This window comes from Cheilinus undulatus, linkage group 6 (genome assembly GCF_018320785.1).
Source record: "Cheilinus undulatus linkage group 6, ASM1832078v1, whole genome shotgun sequence".
Taxonomy (NCBI): domain Eukaryota; kingdom Metazoa; phylum Chordata; class Actinopteri; order Labriformes; family Labridae; genus Cheilinus; species Cheilinus undulatus.
Genome location: NC_054870.1, coordinates 41,970,232 through 41,990,326, shown reverse-complemented (window position 1 = coordinate 41,990,326; position 20,095 = coordinate 41,970,232). Strand labels below are relative to the sequence as shown.

Sequence of the window (20,095 nt, the reverse complement as noted above, 5' to 3'; positions counted from 1 at the left end):
ACAGTGGTCAACCTTGATGGAACCATGAATTCTGTTCTCTACCAGACAATCCTGAAGGAGAATGTCCGGCCATCAGTTGGTGACCTCAAGCTTAAGGGCAGTTGGGTTATACAGCAGAAAAATGATCCAAAACACACCAGCAAGTCCTCCTTGGTTTGGAGTGGCCCAGTCAAAGTCTTGACTTAAATCAAATAGAGATGCTGAGGCATGATATTAAACAGGCCATTCATGCTGGAAAACCCTCCAATATGGATAAATTGAAACATTCTGCAAAGAAGAGTGAGAGACTAATTGCCAGTTATCGCAAATGCTTGCTTGCAGATGTTGCTAACAAGGGTAGAACAACCAGTTATTAGGTTTAAGGGGCAGTGACTTTTTCCACATTGGGCCAGATAGGTTTGGATGGCTTTTAGAAATGAAATCATCAATTAAATATGCATTTTGTATTTACTCGGGTTATCTCTGTCTATTAATTAAATGTGTTTGATAATTTGAAACACTGGAGTGGGACAAATATAAAGAAAAAAACAAACTTGGAAAGGGTCAAACACTTTCTACAGCACTGTAGAAGCAAACTTAGCATGCCATTTGTAGAAACTGTCTCTGAACTCCCATGTAAGTATTTAGTTAATAACGTAATGTATTGACTAGGGTACAGAAAAAGGATATAGAACCCCAAAGAGCATGGGCAAAACAAATCAAAATTAAGTTTCAGGTGCCCTGGAAATCTTGTGTGCACCAAGTGCACTCCCAAGTGTACGAAAAGTCTCTTGTGAACTTTATAAAGTATTGCATGTGCAGCCGGCTTTCTGCCATTCTCTCCTAGGATGAGCTGAACTGTCTTTTGTCCTCTCTGAGCTGAAGATCTCTCAGAGTTTCACGTGTACATGCAATACTTTCTTGTGAGTATAAAAAGTAGAAAAAGAGCAGACACAGTGTGATACTGGAAGTAAAAATCACATTACTTTTTTTTTTATCCACCGCCATGATTTCATAAGGCAGACCAATACAAACTACCCCACTACTTCAGGATAAGACCGAAGTTTGGATGATTTCAACCTTGTTTTAAGAAAATCGTGGCCAATTCTAACCTTGCAAAGCAGATGGATCTGTCTGTTTCCATGTTTCTCCCCGGTCGAAAAAGCGAGAAACATGGAAAGTGACAGGACCATTCAGCGTTGAGGGGCAGTACTTTTGGGCGTGGTGTCGTGATGTAAGCAAGCACCAACAAGAAGCCAGTGCAGTTATGGCAGAGGACATTAGCGCTGATGCTGCCAAAGCACCAGCTTTATCAAAACTTGACATTTCTTTGTTTAAAGAAGAACAAAGAACAGCAGTGAGTTGTTTTCTTTTCAAAGACGTCAAATATCGTGTACTGTTATGTCTACAGTTGCCATGATTCGCGTTATGCTATTCCCTGTAGCTGCGCACACGCACCTCGGTCGCAGCGACAACGTCACGTATTTTGTTGCTCTGATTGGCCTGTAAAGATGTGACAGACAGAACATTCATCCAATCACCCTCTGAGTTTTTTCAAAGGCCCCGCCCTTTCCCAAACACTGTGTATTGAAGGTTTTCCAGATGGATATGTGAAACAAATCCATCTGGCGTGTCAGGTTAGGCCAATTCCTAATCTTGGGGAAAATAACTAAACCACCCAAAATCCTGGAGTGTCACAAAAACGTCTCTGATTGGTGGAGCTCTCTGTATAATGCCCCCACAAAGTTCTTCTATCAGCTGTTATCAGTGCACTGATTAAACCAGTGTAATCCCTGCAGCCACAGTGAGGTAAAATAAGAACGCGACAGTACCTCTGTGTCTCATTTCAGTATAAAAGTAAAAAGAACTATCTAAGGATAGTTCATTAGTCAAGTTAAAAGTCTTATGCAACTTGTGCTATCAAACATTTTACTTACCACTCCCTTATCCATAATCGAGTTGCACAGTTAACCAAAATGCAACAGCAATTCCGATTCAGGCTGTGCAGTTACACAATCACATAAAAGGCTGCAATTAATTTTGTATTAAGTCATATTTGAAAGGTTAACAAAAGTGCCTGCAGAAAGGTTTCAGTTCCACCTGGTGGTCCATATTAATTGAGTACAGTTTGGTATGTTTATTCTGACAGTAAATCATCACTAAAGTAAAGTGTCACTGTATGTGGGACGTTGCTGGGGAATCAGCTGTATCATTACCTGGATGCATCTAACCGATAGCATGGTGCCTCTCTCTCCTCATTAGCCATCATCTCTCTGCTCTCCCTTTTAAATATGCCTCCCTCTCTCTTCCCCAGTTCTGTCATGCTGATGTCTAGCGTGCCCCTCCAAATTCCCATCTCCTCCAATCTTTGCAGGATCTTCAGCCATGCAAGCCCTCGCCCATTTTATAGGTTTATGCCAATGCTGGTCAGACTAGAAATTTCTCGATCTCAAAAATGTAAATCATAATCACTATCATTTTAATAAACAATTCCTTTTCAAATATGTCTCTCCTGATTTAAATATTGTCTTGATAATAGCCTTCTTCCAAAATCCACAGCAGATTGTGTGTTTGTGTTAATTACTGCTGTCATGTGGGGAGCGACGGTTCTTTTGACCAATCAGTGAACTGCAGTGTCTGCATTGTGTGTGAAGCTCCTCCATTTAGGGGTGGCTAGGTAAGCTTGGCACCCCTACTGAAGGTTTCCAAAAAAAAGTGGGATGGTCCGGGTTAACTTTTTGGGACCCTTTCCAAGTCTGATAATGGCAATGCAAATAAATACGTATCATGCCACACCAAACTGATCCAGACTGCTCAGTGGAAACAGCCTATACATTTACACTAGTTCCATTGTAAAAGTACCTTTATTTTTAAAAAAGGAAACCTTTTCTTTAATGTTATTTTGAAGCTGTTCTGTAAAAATGTCAGCTTTTGTATTTTTTATACTTGTTAATATTTGTGTGTTTTGATCGGAGAAATACACACATCACAACTATCATTATATTCTGCATTTTCCTTGATAACCAAGCAAGTAGATTCATGATATTATTTATGTAGTATATCTTGGTAGCAATCACAAATCACAATTTTTTTTAAAGCAAAAGCAGGTTTGTATCCAAACAGGAATTCAACAACATTCAGTTATAGATGATGAAAAAATTTTGCTAATACAAAATAATGCAATGTCTAAATGCAACCAAAAGGGGAATTCATCATCATTAACTCCAGATATTCTGAGATTAATCATGATTAAAACCTAATTGTTTGACAGCCCTAATTCATTTTTTCAGCCCATATCCCTTTAAGGGTGTAGTAAAAACAAGAAATGTCTTGGATATATTTCTGTCTTATCTGAAGCCCTTAAAATGCCCCTTTATGATTATTATGAAATAGCTTAGACTCTGAGATTGACAGATTTAATCCCATAAACAAAATAAAAGTTCTACCTCTTTCACAGGACCGTCCCAGGTATCCAGTCCCAGAGCAGTCACACACGTAGCGGTTCCATCCCTCCCTGCAGACCCCGTTGTTTTGGCATGGGTTGCTCAGACACTGTTTGGGAGGCTCTTTGGAGCAGGAGGGCTTGACCCCTGCTGCCTTCTGGACCTCAGCCAGGCGCCGGACATCTTTGCTCTGCCCGTCGATGAACAGATCTCGGATGCAGCCCACGTAGCCGTAGTTGAGTAGTGCTGTCCACACCTCAGTGGGGAACACCAACCCCATTTTGTTCTCAGGCAGACCCCCGAGGTAGAGATTGTCATCCAAGTCCAGGATCTCACTTTCTCCAGGGGCTGTGTAGGCAGTGCGCAGGGTGTTGATGGAGATGGTACCTGAGGAATTAGAGAGAGTGGGATGTGATTGTTTTTTCCAGGTTATCTAACAGATGGACAGATTATAACACCTATTGCTGTACGAAGGCAAAAGACTATCTGCCCTGCAGTAACGAAAACATGCAGAGAAGACCGTTTTAAGATGGTTTGATGAAGAAATTAGCTTAATTAGTGTTATCCATCTGGACAGGGTCAGGGTTTTCTTCATTTAGAATGACTGATGAGTGTTGATAGGATGCATTAATCACAGGACAGCTAGTCTATTAGTGGCCTAATCTGGGATCCCTGTGAGTATCCTCTCCATTTTCCATGGATTTCCCATAATAAATCTTCTTTATCTATAAAGCAGTGATCATAAAAAAGGCAGAGAGGGAAAGAAAAATCGTTGCGCCCTCTATCATTTCAGCCAACAGACCAAACAAAACAAAAAAAACATCATCGCCATCTTTTAGAACTTGATTAACGGACTCCAGGCTGTTTTTTTTTTCACCCCGTCTCCCCTTCTGTTTGCTTCCCCGACACATAAACCTGCACTGGGAGTTTGTGTGTTTCCCTACCATGATTTATCGCTCTCATTCAGGTTTAATTCTCGATCTGGAGCACCGTAAACAACAGCGGACATGACCGGACTGTAAAGCATCAGAAAGGAAGGCCTTACTGTGGGGCTCAGACTGGGTGATTAATTTGTATATGGATCTGTTACTCTCAGTGCAGGAGCCACTGTGGATCTTTAATTAATGGTGGCTGCCTCCACTGCCCACAAACTCGTCCTGTAATCTATACACCCCGCCGCTGAGGATCCGCACACGCCACTGCCCAGGGAGAGTGGCCGGGAAATAGCCGCCTAAAGACGCTTAAAAAAAAAAAAAAATGCCATAGAGTCGTCATTTGCATTTTGAGTGGCAGATGCAAACCATGGCAGATATGAAAGACCTATTAGCTGATTTCCTCAGGCTTAATGGCAGAGTCCTAACAGCTTGTATGTGGAGGAGGAGCACAGCTTTTAACTTATTTTTCCAGGCAAATTGTTTATGTTGGGGAAATAAGCCTGGAGCCACACATGAATTTTCAGCAGGGCTGCCTGGCACATTTTAGAGACACATTAAACATTAAATGGGGCCTTTCACGTTTCATTACAGCTCCTATTAGCATGCATGAATATACATATCACAATTAATTATACGTGTGATAAATATCTGCAGGTCTTCTTTCCTAATTAAAGCAGAAACTCATTGTGCTCTTCTTTGCTTTTTTGGCCTGAAAAAGAAATATTTAAATCACTCTGTTAGCTAATAATAGTCTTGGGTATGCTCTTTACAGCCAAGGTGAGAGCCGTCCTGCCAAAGCGCTTGAGAGAGACAGCTAAGGACCCAGTGCACAATGATTAACCTGGTCCCACTAACATGTTCCACTTCTTTTCCCGGGGTCTTGGCCTCAGGCATCTGTTCCAGCACTTTCCTGCCGCCACCCACTGCCCCTGCTCCCTCCAGCCACAGCTGCTGTGACTTCCAAGCTTTGCACACTTGGCAAGGGCCACCCGTCACGCAGCCAGAACAGCTCCCTTCAGGTTAGAGCTAACGAGCTCACTACATCAAACTCATTAGCAGGGAAAGTTCGCTTGGATATATAGCAGGTGCCCGGCTGGAGGAAGAGCATCAGCATAGTCAGTATAGAAGTAGGCTATCTATACTGCACATATCAGATCTCATTATATGACAAGCTGCTCCTTTTCTGTAAAACATTTCTAATCTAATCAGTCTTTACAGAAAGGCTACTGTAAATCCAATGCATCTTTACTAAAAGCAACTAAATGAAACGTTAACATTGTCCTGATTTTGGCTGCCCCTGCAGACAAAGTGGTACATGCTTATGTAGTATTGTTCACCGTAGTGGTACTCAACTTTGCCCTAATTAGGAGCCACATTGAAAAAAATTTTTTTTTTGCAAGAGCCACTATCCTTATATGACCCTCACAATTAGTTAAGCGCAGAAATAAAATGAAAAGTTTATTAGGGGATAAAAAAACATGTGTAAAACGCAATTAGGGCAGTGGATTGCACCAAAACTGGTTAATAAGTGTGTGTTAAACCAAAAGTATTTGGCTGCACCTGTTAATCACTGATTCCAGGTGTTTCAATCAGATCAGTTGCCACGTGTATAAAATCAATCACCCAGCCTTGCAGTGTCCATTCGCAAATGTTTGCAATATGAAATGAGTTGTTCTGAAGAGCTCGGTGACTTCAACTGTAGCACTGTGATGACTGCCACTTTTGCAATAGCACAGTTTGGGATATTCCATCCATGCTGGATATTACACAGTCAACTGTAGCAGATGTTAGAAAGCGGTAGAGTTTAGGAACAACAGCAACAAAGCGGAAGATGACTACAAAGGTACACGGTGCATAAAAGTCGCCAAAGCTCTGCTGATCTCATAGCTGAGATCCTGAATTCACCCCTGAATTCTGAACTTCAACTGGTATTAATGTGAGCACACAAACTGTGCGGCAGGAGTACCCTCGACCATGGATGAAGGGATGAGGGACTCTTCACAGAGTCTTTGGAATGACAAATCACATTTCTATGTTTGGCTGTCAGATGACATTCGGACCATACTATGCCTCCAACTTCGTGGCAACGGGTTGGGGAAGGCCCTCTTCTGTTTCAACATGGCTGTGTCTCAGTGCACAAAGCAAGGACTATAAAGACATGGTTTGATGAGTTCAGTGTGGAAGAACCTGAAAGGCCCACACAGAGCCCTGACCTCAACCCCATGGAGCACCTTTGGGATGAACTGGATCAGAGATTGTGAGCCAGGCCTTCTTGTCCAACATCAGTGCCGGGGCACAAATATCAACAGAAATGACTAAATCTTGTGGAAGACCTTCCAAGAAGAGCTGCAGCAGGGAGACCAACTCTTTATTAACCCTCTGAGGTCTAAGGGTATTTTCTCAGTTTTCACAAAGGGGTACCTTTTTAAAGTACTTACTTAAATAATACAATATCCAATTGTTTTGCAACAAAACTTTCAAGACAATATCAGCTTGAGGCCCATTTTTGTCCTAGAGGACTGTGTAAAGAGTTATTTTAGCCCAAATCCTGAATTTTGAAATCCGATCTTTAAAATTTTTTGAATCTCTTGTGAAAACACATGGGGGTGAATTGTTTCAGTGCTTAAAATAGGTTTACCAAAGTCTTAGCTATCCAAAAAAGTGAAATATATGAGTAAAACATAGAAAACATGTCTAAAATGAAATTTTGTCATATGGTTCTTTGAGCATAGATGTTGTCTGTTATTGTATTTTCACCAAAATTAAGCTCTGCCATCTTCATCACTGCCTCTCAGAATTTGTTCCAAGGCTTCTGCAACACTTAAATGCTACACCATCATTGGAGATCAACAGCTCAAATTCTCTCCTCTTGCTCTGTCGCTCACCTTACCTCTCCTGCAAAATCTGTGAAAGGGAGGGCTTTCGGGATTTCAGAGTGTCAATTGGTTGGGAAAGGTTGATGGACAAAGGATTGAACCAAATTTTGAATGCTCAAGTTGACAGACATAGGAGTCATCCAATGATACACCGTGAGAGGTGACGACATGTGCCCATTGCTCTATTATTGGCCCTGTAATTTTGGCTGTGAATCACATGGGTTGGCATCAACGTGCCGGGGAATACAGATGGAAATTAGCCTATGGCTACAATCTGGCACATTTACATGTCTATGTTTATTAATGTGCATTTTCCCTTGTAACAAATAAATAAATAAATAAATAAATAAAATAGATAAGTGAGGGTGGAAGTGAAAGATCAGATTCCTGCTCACAGAAGAGTTTGAACTGCATTTCTATGATGTAAATGACAAAGATATTCATAAAAACATTGCGCTGTGAGTGCTTGATCTCAGAAGGTTAAAGCAAATCTAAGTGAATACTTTTTGCATTGCAAAATAATGCCAAACACAGAGGTTTTCTGGGAGAAAAATTAAATGCTTAAAATAATTTTGATAGAGTGCAAGTTTGAGCCAGTATTGTTTATTGGCCCATTTTTACCTAAAACTAAATTACATGGAGAAACTGTACCCGTCTGCTGCACTGTGTAGCCTAGCTTCCCTGCTAGAATAACCAGTGAGTCTTTATAATGGGGCATTACTCATTGAAATCAATGGAGGCTAATGCCACTACTATCACCAAATACCTCACAAAACCCAACTTCAAAAATACCAACATTATCCCTTTAAAAAATGTAAAATTGGTTTAGAACCAATTTCAGAATGATCTCTATCATGTTTTGCTGTCACTGCACAGAGGCCAGCATGTATGTCACACAGGCTGGGATAGACAAATTCACTTTAAAGTCAGTGTTTATACCTGGAAAAGAATGATCATCAACTGGAGCCCCAGGGGCCACATCAGGCCCCCCACAGCTTCCCATTCAGCCCCCAGATGATTATTAAATCAAAAAAATAAATAAAATAAATAAATAAATAAATAAAATATGGCATGCATTTGTTTCAATTTTTTCTTGAAGTTTAAATAAAGCATTTAACCCGGCTTAGCATTTCACTTAACATTTTTTCTTAAAAGCCTAACCGGGGACAAGGACTGCAAATTAGCCATGGCTAGATGTCTTTTATATATTGCATCGCTTGCACTGTAATTAAATGCAGCAATGCTTATGTATTGTCCCTGACAAATAAACGGATAAATAATAAATTTAAAAAAAAATCTCAATTGCCCCCTTGTGGCTGGCTGCAGTATAGGTGATAGGGACTTGTCTCATTGTTAAAAGCTTAACGTTCCTTTAATTTTGGAAGGATTTAATGTTTTTACAAGAATATTTCAATTAGACAGAAATGTGTTTTTATTTCAGTTTATTTCAATGACTATGTTGGTCAAAAAAAAGCTGGCCCTTGTGATAATGGAGTTGATGACCCATACTATCAAATAAACTGATCTGATGTTACTATAGCTGATGATAATAATAAGTCAGCTCTGATCATAGAACTGGCATCATAGAAATCTCAGCAAGTTTCACCATGTCAGAAGTTGTACAACTCTGTTTTGTGCCCTTTAGTGGTGTCAACCAGAAACACACACCGTATACAGGCAAGTATATTGATGAGAACACTCACCAAGCAGCTGGACACAAACACGAAGGCCAGATGATACAGCAAGTATGTCTCTAGTCTCTGATGTTAATGTTATCCAGATATAATGGTGCGCTGATAACCATCATCTTACACTGGCATCATTACTCTGCCTTAGTTGGTGGTTAAGTTGCCCTACTTTTGAACCACTTCCTGCACCTTTGAGTGACAGCTGGCCTCAGTCATGAGCGGTGCACTCAGATAAGCAGCCCTCTCTATTGTTGTGAATATTTGCATTTAAAAGTCTAGACCCAGAGACAAACCAGCTTTTTTCAGTTTGTCTCAAGGAGAAAAACCCTGTCTTATATTTGGACCACTATGACTCACAGAGGAATTTTGTCCTGGCAAATGCAAACAAAGACTTTTTTTCATTGCTCTAAATTGCTTTGTTGGTGGCAGCAGTGACAGGGCATTAAAAAATAACTATACAAAAATAGTTGTGCATGTAGCTGATGGTCTGTTTTGCTTTTGTAGGTCATGTAAGGACAATAGTAATACTTGTGTCTATTTCATAACCAGCTCAAAGCTCCTCACAGTACATTTAAGTAACACAACAGCTGTAAACAGCAAACACAGACTAGGGTAAGCATGTCTGTCGAAATTGATGTAAGTGGTAGACAAGAGAAGGATGTCATCATCTTTCAAGCATCTGCTCAGAGTGCTCTACTCACTTGTCACAGTCCTGTAAGAAACGGGTAAACACAGTCAAGCTATGTTAAGTCACAAGGCACTATGTGATCCCATGGGGACATGTGACATCGTCAGGCTAGCAGCATGAGAAGCATAACACACTTTGCAGGATGGCAGCCTATGTCTGGAACTGAACTCATAGCCAAAAGGGGAACGGGGACGAGTCTCTGTGAACACTACTGAGCACAAAAGAGGTGGAGATGGATTCAGAACAAGATGGGAACACGCAGATAAAGATGTCTGGAAGAAGATGAGGGAGGGGTACATGATGACTGATAAGAAAGCAGACGAGGAAACGCAGCAGCAAAGAATATGTTGAGAAGCAAGAAAGGGGTGAACAGTTTAGGCAAGCCCGTCTCCTGGATATTACGTCTTCACACAACTAAATGACTCTCTAATTATGTTATAATGACAGCGTAATTGCTGCATGGATAGTGGTTGCAGACAGTGTTCTTTAAGAGTAGATTAAATGTTGAATTAATGTACACAGCCATAGGAACCAGGGGCAGGCTGGAGCCAGTGGGGTCCTCACTTTTGGTACAGTAAAGGGAACAGCAGCACTGTGTTCTAGGGAAGGATCAGGATCAAGGTAGGGCAATAAAGGTGCTTTGGTGAAGTTTAAATATTGTGGTTTGGTTAAATTAATAGCCACACTGATTTGAATAGTGCCTTATTCACTGTAATTACATGTCAATTACAAGTGCCGGACCCCAAACCTTGCAGAGCAGACAGATTCCATGTCCGTCATCAGGCAAACCCATCTTGCAAAGCTCCAATCTAAAATAATCGTGCCAGGTCTGATAACGGATCTGACCAATCAGTGTTATTTGAGGAGATTAAGGTGGTGGGTTTTAGTTGCGCTGCAAGCTGGTAGTAATGGCTGCCTCCAGTGTAGGGTTTGGCTCTGACGTAGCTTCAGTATAGCGGCAGTTTGATCAGAAATGGAGAAACGCTCTGCCATTTGTAGCCTGCAACAGAGCCATGCCTTCCAGTGCTGGCTGCCAAGATACATCCCCACAACATGATGCTGACATCACCATGCTTCACAGTAGGGATGGTGTGTTTGTAGTGATGTGCAGTGTTCGGTGATCACCTACACATCTAATGAGAACATAATGATCTAATCAGACCAAAGAACTTTCTTCCACTTGACTACTGAGTCTCCCACATGCCTTTTGGTGAACTCTGGTCCAGATTTGATCTGAGTTTTCTTCAACAGTGGCTTTCTCTTTGCCACTCTCCCATAAAGCTGTGGCTAGTGAGGAACCCGGCCAACAACTGGTGTATGCAAAGTCTCTCCCATTTCAGCTGCTGAAGCTCATAACTCTCTAAGAGTAGTCATATGTGTCTTGGTGGCCTCTCTCATTGGCCCCCTTCTTGCACAATTACTCAGCTTGTGAGGACGGCCTGATCTAGGCAGATTTACACTGAACTCCATGGGGATGTTCAGAGCCTTGGACATTTTTTTGGAGTGTTCTTTTGTCTTCCTGGTGTAATGGTAGCCAGGAACACTGATTAGCCAGTGACTGGACACCTGTCACACCTTCACTGTACTCAGGTTATTCCCATTTCTCTAATTGTGAGACTACTAGCATCAACTGGCTGGACCTCTGTTGAATTTGGTCAGTCAATTTAATTGGTATTAAAGAGGTGTTTTGTTTATTTTTTGGTCAAAAAAGCGAAATTATATTGACCATGATTGATTTATAAAATCAACAAAAGAAGAAAACTTTCAAGGGGTGAATACTTTTCATAGGCACTGCTCCTACCAAGTCTGTAAGTTCTGGGGATGCTTTGGACTTGGGGGATATGAGCCTCTCATGTTGTGTCTTGGCCTCCCCCAGATTGGACATAACAATGAACAATGCAAACCAAAATGTTGACACCAGTACTAAATGAGGCTGAGCAATCATAACAAAGATTCGCATTCTGGCTAGATTTTAACACTATTTTAACCTCTCCCTCTTCATTCCTGCTGCCTGACCCGTAAAGTGGTGCTCCATCATCAAACCTGAAGGCAGGAGTCCAAATGACAGCTCAGATCTTGCTCACACCTTCTGCATCAGCAGCCAGGCTCAACTTGGCATGATGTCCCCTAACCCCACTCTCACATCCCCAAAACATGTCAGACAGGGGATTACTACAATCCAGTTAGGGCGATACGGCCAAATCTCTCTATGTGATTGGATTCTCTGTAGAGAGGGAAGCTTGTGAGTGGGCTCTGGGGATGAGGGTGTGTGTTGCCTATATGTTTGTGTATGTGCATGTTTCTATTTGTGTACTGCATGTGTGTGTGAAGTGGTGGTTGTGCGTGCTCTGGCAGGAAGTGGGAGCTACAACAGAGAAATGTCCGTGTAATGTCTTTGATGAGTGACCCACGGCACTCTCGGCCCAGAAGCCCCCACTTAAAAGCGGAGTGTCTCTTAGCGTCTCTAATGCATTGAGGTTAGAAGATGCTGTCTGAGAGCCAGAGTCCATTTACAGGGTTGTTTCCTGCAGGAAGAGCCGGCTGAACTAAAGGGGCTGGGATCATTATCCGCCATTGTCACGGCTGCAGGAAGTGTTCCACATGGAGGACCCGACTGCAGATAATTATGTCTGGCTGTTGTGTTGCACTTGTGTTTTGAGTGATGTGCTTGATGGTGTGTATTAATAAAACATCTGACACACACAAGAAAAGGCGAGCAGACCATATGCTTTGTGAGTCATGCTGTCAGAGGGCTGCTGGATTTTTTTTCAGTGTTAAAATTACCTTAAGTCTTTCAAATATTAAATAAGGACAGCAAGGGAGAGGTGGCAGATTACATTTTATGGACAAAAGTATTCAGCCACTCGATCATTACCATAACAGGGACTGTAATGACATTGCAGTCAAAAACATGCACTTTAATATGGGGTTTGCTTCCTTTTGCAGCTTTAACAGCTTCCATTGTTCTTAGAAGGTATTTCACAAGATTTTAGAGTCTTACTTTCGGAATTTGGGCCCATTCAATCTGTAGATCCATGGTTTTCAACTGGTGGGTCATGGACCTAAAAGTAGCTTGGCTTTCCAGTTGGTTTAGAATGTGTGCCAGAAAAAAATGGCAAAAAAATTCTATGTTTAGAAGCCTTAAGGTGATATAAGGGGATTGTCTCAAGATTTCTACCTATCCATCTCCTTTTCTTTGGATAATAAATCTGGTTTTACAAAGATAATGACAACATTTCTCAAGAAATTACCACTTTCCATGCTGACATATAGGAAAATGAAATAAAATGTATGCGTGTTTTTTCTCAACCCAAATCAATGCACTTGTTTTGCCCTGTCTCTTTGCTCAGTTATGTTGTGTTTCAAGGGGACAGCCCCATATGATTATCCTTCATGTTTACACTGCTCCTAAGTCCAGTAACTGTGTGCTTCACACCACTGTATCCGATGCTTGCCGTCGGACTTGGTGATGTGAGACTTGCATTCAACACCGCCATGGAAATCCATTCCATGAAGCTCCTGCCGCCCAGTTTATTTCTTTAATTCAATGCCAGTGGAAGTTCAGAGCTCTTGAGCAATGGAATCAGCAGAGCATTGGCTACTTTTACATACCATGCACCTGAATTATCATAGACCTGCGTGGCTGAGTTGCTGTTGTTCCTAAACGCTTCCACTTTATAATAATATCACTTACAGTTGACAGTGGAATATCCATCCATCCATCCTCTTCCACTTATCTGAGGTCAGGTCATGGTGGCAGCAAGTCAACCCAGACATTCATCTCCCCAGCAACGTTTTATGATTCCTCCTGAGGGATTCCAAGACATTCCTAAGCCACATGGGATATATAATCCCTCCAACGAGTTCAGGGTCTGCCCAGGGTCTCCTCCCAGTTGAATGTACCCAGAAGACCTCCACAGGGACGCAACATGGAGGCATCCTGATCAGAGGCCCATACCACTCAACTGGCTTCTTTCAATGTAAAGAAGCTGAGCTCCTAATCCTATCTCTAAGGCTGAGTCAAGACAACCTTCAGAGGAATCTCATTTCAACCGCTTGAACCCACGATTTCATTCTTTTGGTCATTACCCAGCACTCATGACCGTAGGTGAGGGTTGGAACATAGATCAACAGGTGACTCTCAGGGTGCTTTCACATTAGGCCCAGTTGTTTTGAACCACGCCGCAGCTTGATTCCTCCCCCTCCCCATTCCCCCCCTGGCTTGCGTACACACTAGCAAGATCGAACCGTGCCAGGGCGTACTTGCATATTTACTCAGTCTGAAACAGCAGGTGGCGGTATGCACGTAGCTGGTTTACAACCCTGCAAAGGAGGACGTGGTTCGTTTGCATTCACACTACCAAAACGGACCGGACTTTGGGCTCAAGTGCACTCGGATCTAGGACCGGGCCCCTAGTGTAGCTCCCTCTTCACCACAACAGTGTGGTACAGCACCTGCAAAACTACCAAACTGGAATATCCAGCTGGGAAGAAATACCCCAAAGGGTGGCATCCATCACAGTACCACACTTGAAGTCACTGGAGATACATTTTGTTTCACAAATGTATGCAAATGCAGACTGCATGGCTAGGTCTTGATTTTGGCATTGAGTCTGACTGAAACACCTGAATTCAATAATTAACAGGTTTGGCCAAATACTTTTGTCCAAGTATTGTATGTATTTAGGTTTAGTTTTTTAAAAAGGCTTATAGCACTTCAGTCTGCCTTAGATGCCTCATAAAACTACACATTTCCAGTGGGATGAAATGGAAATTAAATGAGGCCCATTTAGCACAAAGGAGGTGCAAAAATTCTAAATCTCCATGCAGACATCATTACTCTCTGCAAACAATGGTGCTTTGTACAGCTAAAGAAAATCTGGAGATGCTAGATTTTAGATTTAGAAGAACTGCGTACTTGCAGAATTGGATTGTCTTAAATGGTGAGCAAAGATAAAACAGCTTTGGGAAAATGTGAAAATGTTTTTCCGTTTTGAGTCTCGGTGTTGAAGCCATCTTGTTTCTCTCCTCACATGGGAATTCATCACATGGCAGAGACCTTTTTATGTCCCCTTGTAAGTGTTGATGCCTCAGACTTGAGAAAAAGGAAGAAAAGTTATTCTGAAATGTCATTAGTGCACAGCTCAGCACAGAACTGTGAAGTAACTGTCTCAGTCCAGGGAGAGACCACCTCCTGTTTCCATGGAAACTTAGGCAGGGTAGACAGAGAGAGGAGAATGAGCTCAACTAACAAAAAGATGTTTGATAGCTTTTGTGTGTGTATGTAGGGATGGTTGTTAGGATTTTTATACAACAGACGTTAAATTAAAGACAGCACCTATTAAAAGTTAATCTACCAAATCCTATAGTTTCAGGTAAAGACATTTATAACTGTATGTAACTTTATATGACTGTAGTCTGCAACCCTAATAACTGTCCTGGGGCTTAATCAATTAAATCTGACACATAAAGACACATAACCAACAGCCTCATGGAGAATTAAAAAAAAAGAAACACATGAATGGGCTCTATAGCTATTTTAACCACACTCATAGTTCAATTTACACAACACAGGATCGCTCTGGGGGTAATGAAACAGTTAATCTAATTTCCACCTCTTGAGATGGAGTGGAAAACATGGTCAAGGGGTATATCTAATTTGCAGCATGACATTGCAAGGCCTTGGCTCCAAGCACACACTAACAAATTGCTGCTTAGATAAGCAAATCAACAGGGACCAAAGCAGAGCAACCCCGGGCGTAGAGGACACGACGGGAGAGGGGGCAAAATTATTCTGTGGCAAACACAGGCCGAGAACCACAGCTAATGACACACAGATACCGTGATGTGAGGCTACTATCATTTAAAGCTTTGTTCTTATTAAATAGCTGTGATAATTAACAACAGACATGAGTGCAACAGATATTTAATTTTTCTCAGTGATGTAGTATCAACTGGGATGTCTTATTTCACAGCAAAGTAAACTGTGACCCTGCAGGAATATTACTTTAACAGTTTAATAATGTATCTGGATGATGCAGAGCAATGCTAACACCCCAGGTGTCTGCAGAAAGCTGCAAAGTATTACAACAGGATCTGGCTGGTGGTGGGGCATTTTGGGCTCATCTACAATGGGGTGACCTCAACCGTGAGGCAGGAAGTGACGCACATTACCTAAGCCAGAACCAGAATGACGTACTGAATGACAAATATTTTCCACTCACTGTCAGAGCTAAGGAAGTGGATATTTCACAACAGCAGAATTTTATGAATAAAAATTGAAAATTTACTGAGGGGGAAAAATTTAAATTAAACACATCAAAAGCCAAGGGAAACCCCAAGAGGGTTAGGTTTAGGCACCAAAACCCTCAAGAGTAGGGAAAGGAGAATGGGATGAAATTAAAAATAACACACCACAAACTAAAGAAAAACCAAACAAGGAGTAATACGCCACTTCCCTCCCCACAGTTGAGGCCATCTTATTGCAGAGGTCTGCAGCAGATGACTCTCAAGTGTTAAAGGACCAGTGATACTCATAATGCAACCTGCTATTTACCAGCTAAATGAAAATATTTGAATACTTGGTAAAGTCCAATTTTCAAAATTTTTCTGAGCCTTCATTCACTCATTCTGGTTCAGTACACACAACTACAATCATGGGGAAGACTGCTGACTTGGCAAATGTCCAGAAGACGATTATTGACATGCTTGATAAGGAGGGTAAGCCGAGTAAACTTGCTGTTGGAAGGGCAGGCTGTTCTCAGAGGCTGTGTAAGAGCATATTCAGGGAAATTTGACTGGAAGGAAAAAGTGTGGTAAGAAATTCCCAGTCTTCAGAAGACTTTCAAATAAAGCAGATCAAAGAACTTAGAGGAGATTCACAAGGAGTAGACTGAGGCTGGAGTCAGTGGATCAAGAGCCACCACACAGACCGGTCCAGAAAATGAACTACAAGTGTTGTGTTCTTAGTGTTGAGCCATTCTTGAACCACAGATGTTACAAGCATCTCAGCTGGGCTAAGGACAAAAAGATCTGGACCAGTGCTCAGTCCTTTCTGTTAGATGACAGTAATTATCTAATTTTATTTGGAAATCAAGGTCAAAGAGTCTGGAGGAAGATCAGGGAGGCCGAGAATCCATGATGCTTTAAGTCCAATGTTTCCAGTTTCCACAGTCAGTGATGGTTTGAGGTGCCATGTCATCTGCTGCTGTTGGTCCACTGAGTTTCATCAAGAGTCGACACTGTCAGCCGTCTACAAGGGGAGTTTAGAGCATCTGCTGCGAAGCTTTATGGAAATACTGATTTCCTTTTCACATGCCCACAGTGAAGCCAGAACTACTAGAACCTTGTTTGCTGACCACAGTATTACTGTGTTTGATTGGCCAGTCTACCGGTCTGACCTAAGCCTCATAAAGCATCTGGATCAGAGCAACCTGAGCTTCATAACACCCCAGCACTGCCACGGACTAAATGCCTTCATGCCACATTGCATTGATGCAGTAATTTGTGCAAAAGGAGCTCCAACCAGTTACTGAGTGAATCAATGAGTATACTTTCACTATAATTTACCCATTGCTCAGATTGGTCAGGCTACTGGCGCTATGAAGAGTCCTGCTTGTGCCAAACTCCTTCCATTGACAATTATGGAAGCTACTGTGCTCTGTGGATCCTTCAGTGCAATAGAACAGTTTTGTAAATTTCCTTAGATCTTTGCCTTGCAATTATCCTGTCTCTAACCTCTGCAGGCAGTTTCTTTTAGCTCAGCTGGACGCCAGTCAAGGTGTAGAAACATCTCAGCAAAGATCCAGAGGAATAAGAGGAACCTGAGCTGAATTTCAAGTGTTGTGACAAAGGGTCTAAATATTTACATCAATGTGACATTTCAGTTTTTTTTTCCTTTTTAGTTTGTTTGCAAAATCTTGTGAAATTTTGTTCTCATGATGGGGTACTGAATGTAGATTAATGAGAGTAAAAAAGGATTTTTTGACTGTAGAGGGTCTGAATACTTCCTAAATGCACCATATGTGCCTTTTTTCCTGTTGTTTAGTGTGTGCTCTTACAAACACTGTAACATACTGGACCATCTGGGCCACCATAGAGGGAGTAACAAGAGCACACACCTTCCTGCAGCACACTCTTTGTCTAAAGATAGTAAACATTAATGGACTTAAAGGTTACCTGATCTGCCGTCCCGCTGGAAGTCCACATGGTACCACTCCCCATCATTGACTTTCTTATTGACCGCTCTGGTCTTTGTGGTTCCTGAGCCCATATCCAGCAGCAGGTACAGATGGCCATCCAGCATCTCAATGGCAAAGAAGTCAACTTTCAGAGTCTGGGGACTCTTGGAGTCCTTTGGCTGCTGCTTGGGCTTGCCATGGCTGAAGAGAAGGAGGCCGTTGGGCTCTGTGGTACGGAAATCAAACGAGATAGAGCCAGTCTTCTTGGCGTTCCACTTGTTGAGGACAATAAAGGACTCTGGTGTCTCGAACGTGATGGGGTCCAGAGTGGCTACATTCTCACACTTGAAGGCCACTGTGCCGTGGATTTTCATCTTGGGATCCCCCAGTTTTGCCAGCCTGGACAGCTCAAGTCTCACGTCGTTGTTTTTGTACACCACCTGTATTGAAAGTAGAGAGAAAAATCAATTATTAAGCTGTTCGTCAAACATCATACATCACAACCCAAGAGGGGAAAAGTCTTTTACTGCTTTTTGTAGAATATAGTTCAGTGGCAATTTAATCATTGTAGTGCATCAACCTGCAGGCCTGAAGTACTAACAATTTGCCCAAGCCCATGTTGTTACAAGGCACCCTTCAGCAGGTTTTCCTTTTTTATAAGACACATCAAGCTTTATTACTTAACCCCACAGAGTTACTGACCTCTTTGAAATCAACAGAAAGCCCTCTTAAAGTGAATGGTAGTAATGCTGGATGTGCAAAACAACACAGCACCTTTGCAAGGGGGACTAATGGAAACTTTTCTTCTGACTGTTCCATTGTATTTCCTTGTTTTCTTTATTAGTTATTTTTACCTTTAGGCTAGGTATTTTGATGATGATTTTACAACCTATTTTGTAGGGATGGAGGTGATGCAGTTTAAGGCTTGCCCCAAGTGATTATTTGTCAAAATAATCGTCTGGATGGCAATGTCAAAAAAATACATTTTACTGCTCCTGATGTAGTCTGAGCTTACTTGATCTCAAACCATGAATATCAAATATGTTTGAGATTTATGATTCAAGATCAGTCACCTTGCAGAGCAGATGGATTAGCCAGATTCTATGTCTGTCATCAGGCAAATCCATCTTGCAAAGCTCCAATCTGAAAAGATTATGCCACATCCGAAAACGGACCCATCCAATTAGCGTTATTTGAGGAGAATGAGCTACAGGCAGGGTTTAGTTGTGCTGGCAGCTGATAGCAATGGCTGAGATGAACAGATCTGTGCAGAACTTTTAGGCATGTTTGGGTCAAAAATTAAGGCTAAAGTAAGGCATGTAATAGGGAGTGTGCACACCAGAAGGCACCAATGGGGGGAAAGGAGGATTGTCACAACCCAGGTCATGCTCTTGATGTCCTCGCGTATTACCAGGGGCATGGGGAACATTGTTTAAAGAATTTAACGTTACAGCTTGGCCTTAGGTACCATCGGGGGGGGGGCAAAAGGTTTGCAACAAACCACTGGTCATGTTGTGGATGTTCCAAGGACCTGAAACCCACCAGCTGGTGAAAAGACCATTGCCATTGAGTTTGATCTTGGCTGTAGAGCAACACATGTATGTCAACATGTGCCGAGCTTGACTCTGGCTGCCCAACCCCTGTCCAGGCCCTGGTTGTGGCAAATCTGCCCCGTGATAAATCCTTAGCGCCCTACATGCCTAAAAGTTAAATATGACTGTTGCTACAGTGCTACATAGTAATGCATGTGTCTGAATGCGATGCCAGAAGGCCATGATAAAGCCTTGGTATTTGACAGCCTAAGATGAGGGAGCTTTATATGTACAATTGCCTCCAAAATGAATGAGCTGGATATGAAAACATTAGCTGTCACTGTGACATTTCTTCCCCTCAGGACAGTGTGTCATAAGCAGGCTTTGGACGGCTCAACCCTCGGTCATCGTTGTCACACTGCACCTATGCGTGAGAAACTGTGTCAACATGGCACCAAATGTCACCCACATCATTCTGCTTTTACTCCCCCTCCACATTTGAAGCCTTCGCAGCACATGCACGGGTTATTATGGCTGGATGAAGCGTGCAGACGACTCAGCTGCTCTGACATCCATTTTGACTTTTAGCTCCAGTGTCAGCTAAAGCAGAGAAGGCCTCAATTTAGGGGGGTATGGGGAAAATACTTAGAGAAAATGATTCTATCAGGAAGCGTCTCCTGGGATTCTGGGATTGTATGTGAAAAGCGAGCAGGAGAGTGATAAATTTAAACTGCTGCCCTAATTGCAGGTGTGGAGGAAAATGCTGATTAAGGT

General features: G+C 42.1%; 1 protein-coding gene across 12 annotated transcripts in view; it reads right to left on the bottom strand.

Moving 5' to 3' along the window:
• The window catches only part of LOC121511094 (neurexin-1a), a 572,512-nt gene that overhangs the window by 337,485 nt on the left and 214,932 nt on the right, over positions 1-20,095 (bottom strand). For all 12 annotated transcript variants that reach the window (XM_041789632.1, XM_041789633.1, XM_041789637.1 and 9 more), the window contains 2 exons: positions 17,788-18,229; positions 3,426-3,809 (listed from right to left, as the gene is read on the bottom strand). In XM_041789632.1, the coding sequence (XP_041645566.1) occupies positions 3,426-3,809; positions 17,788-18,229 (826 nt within the window). The remainder of the gene's footprint in view (positions 1-3,425; positions 3,810-17,787; positions 18,230-20,095) is intronic.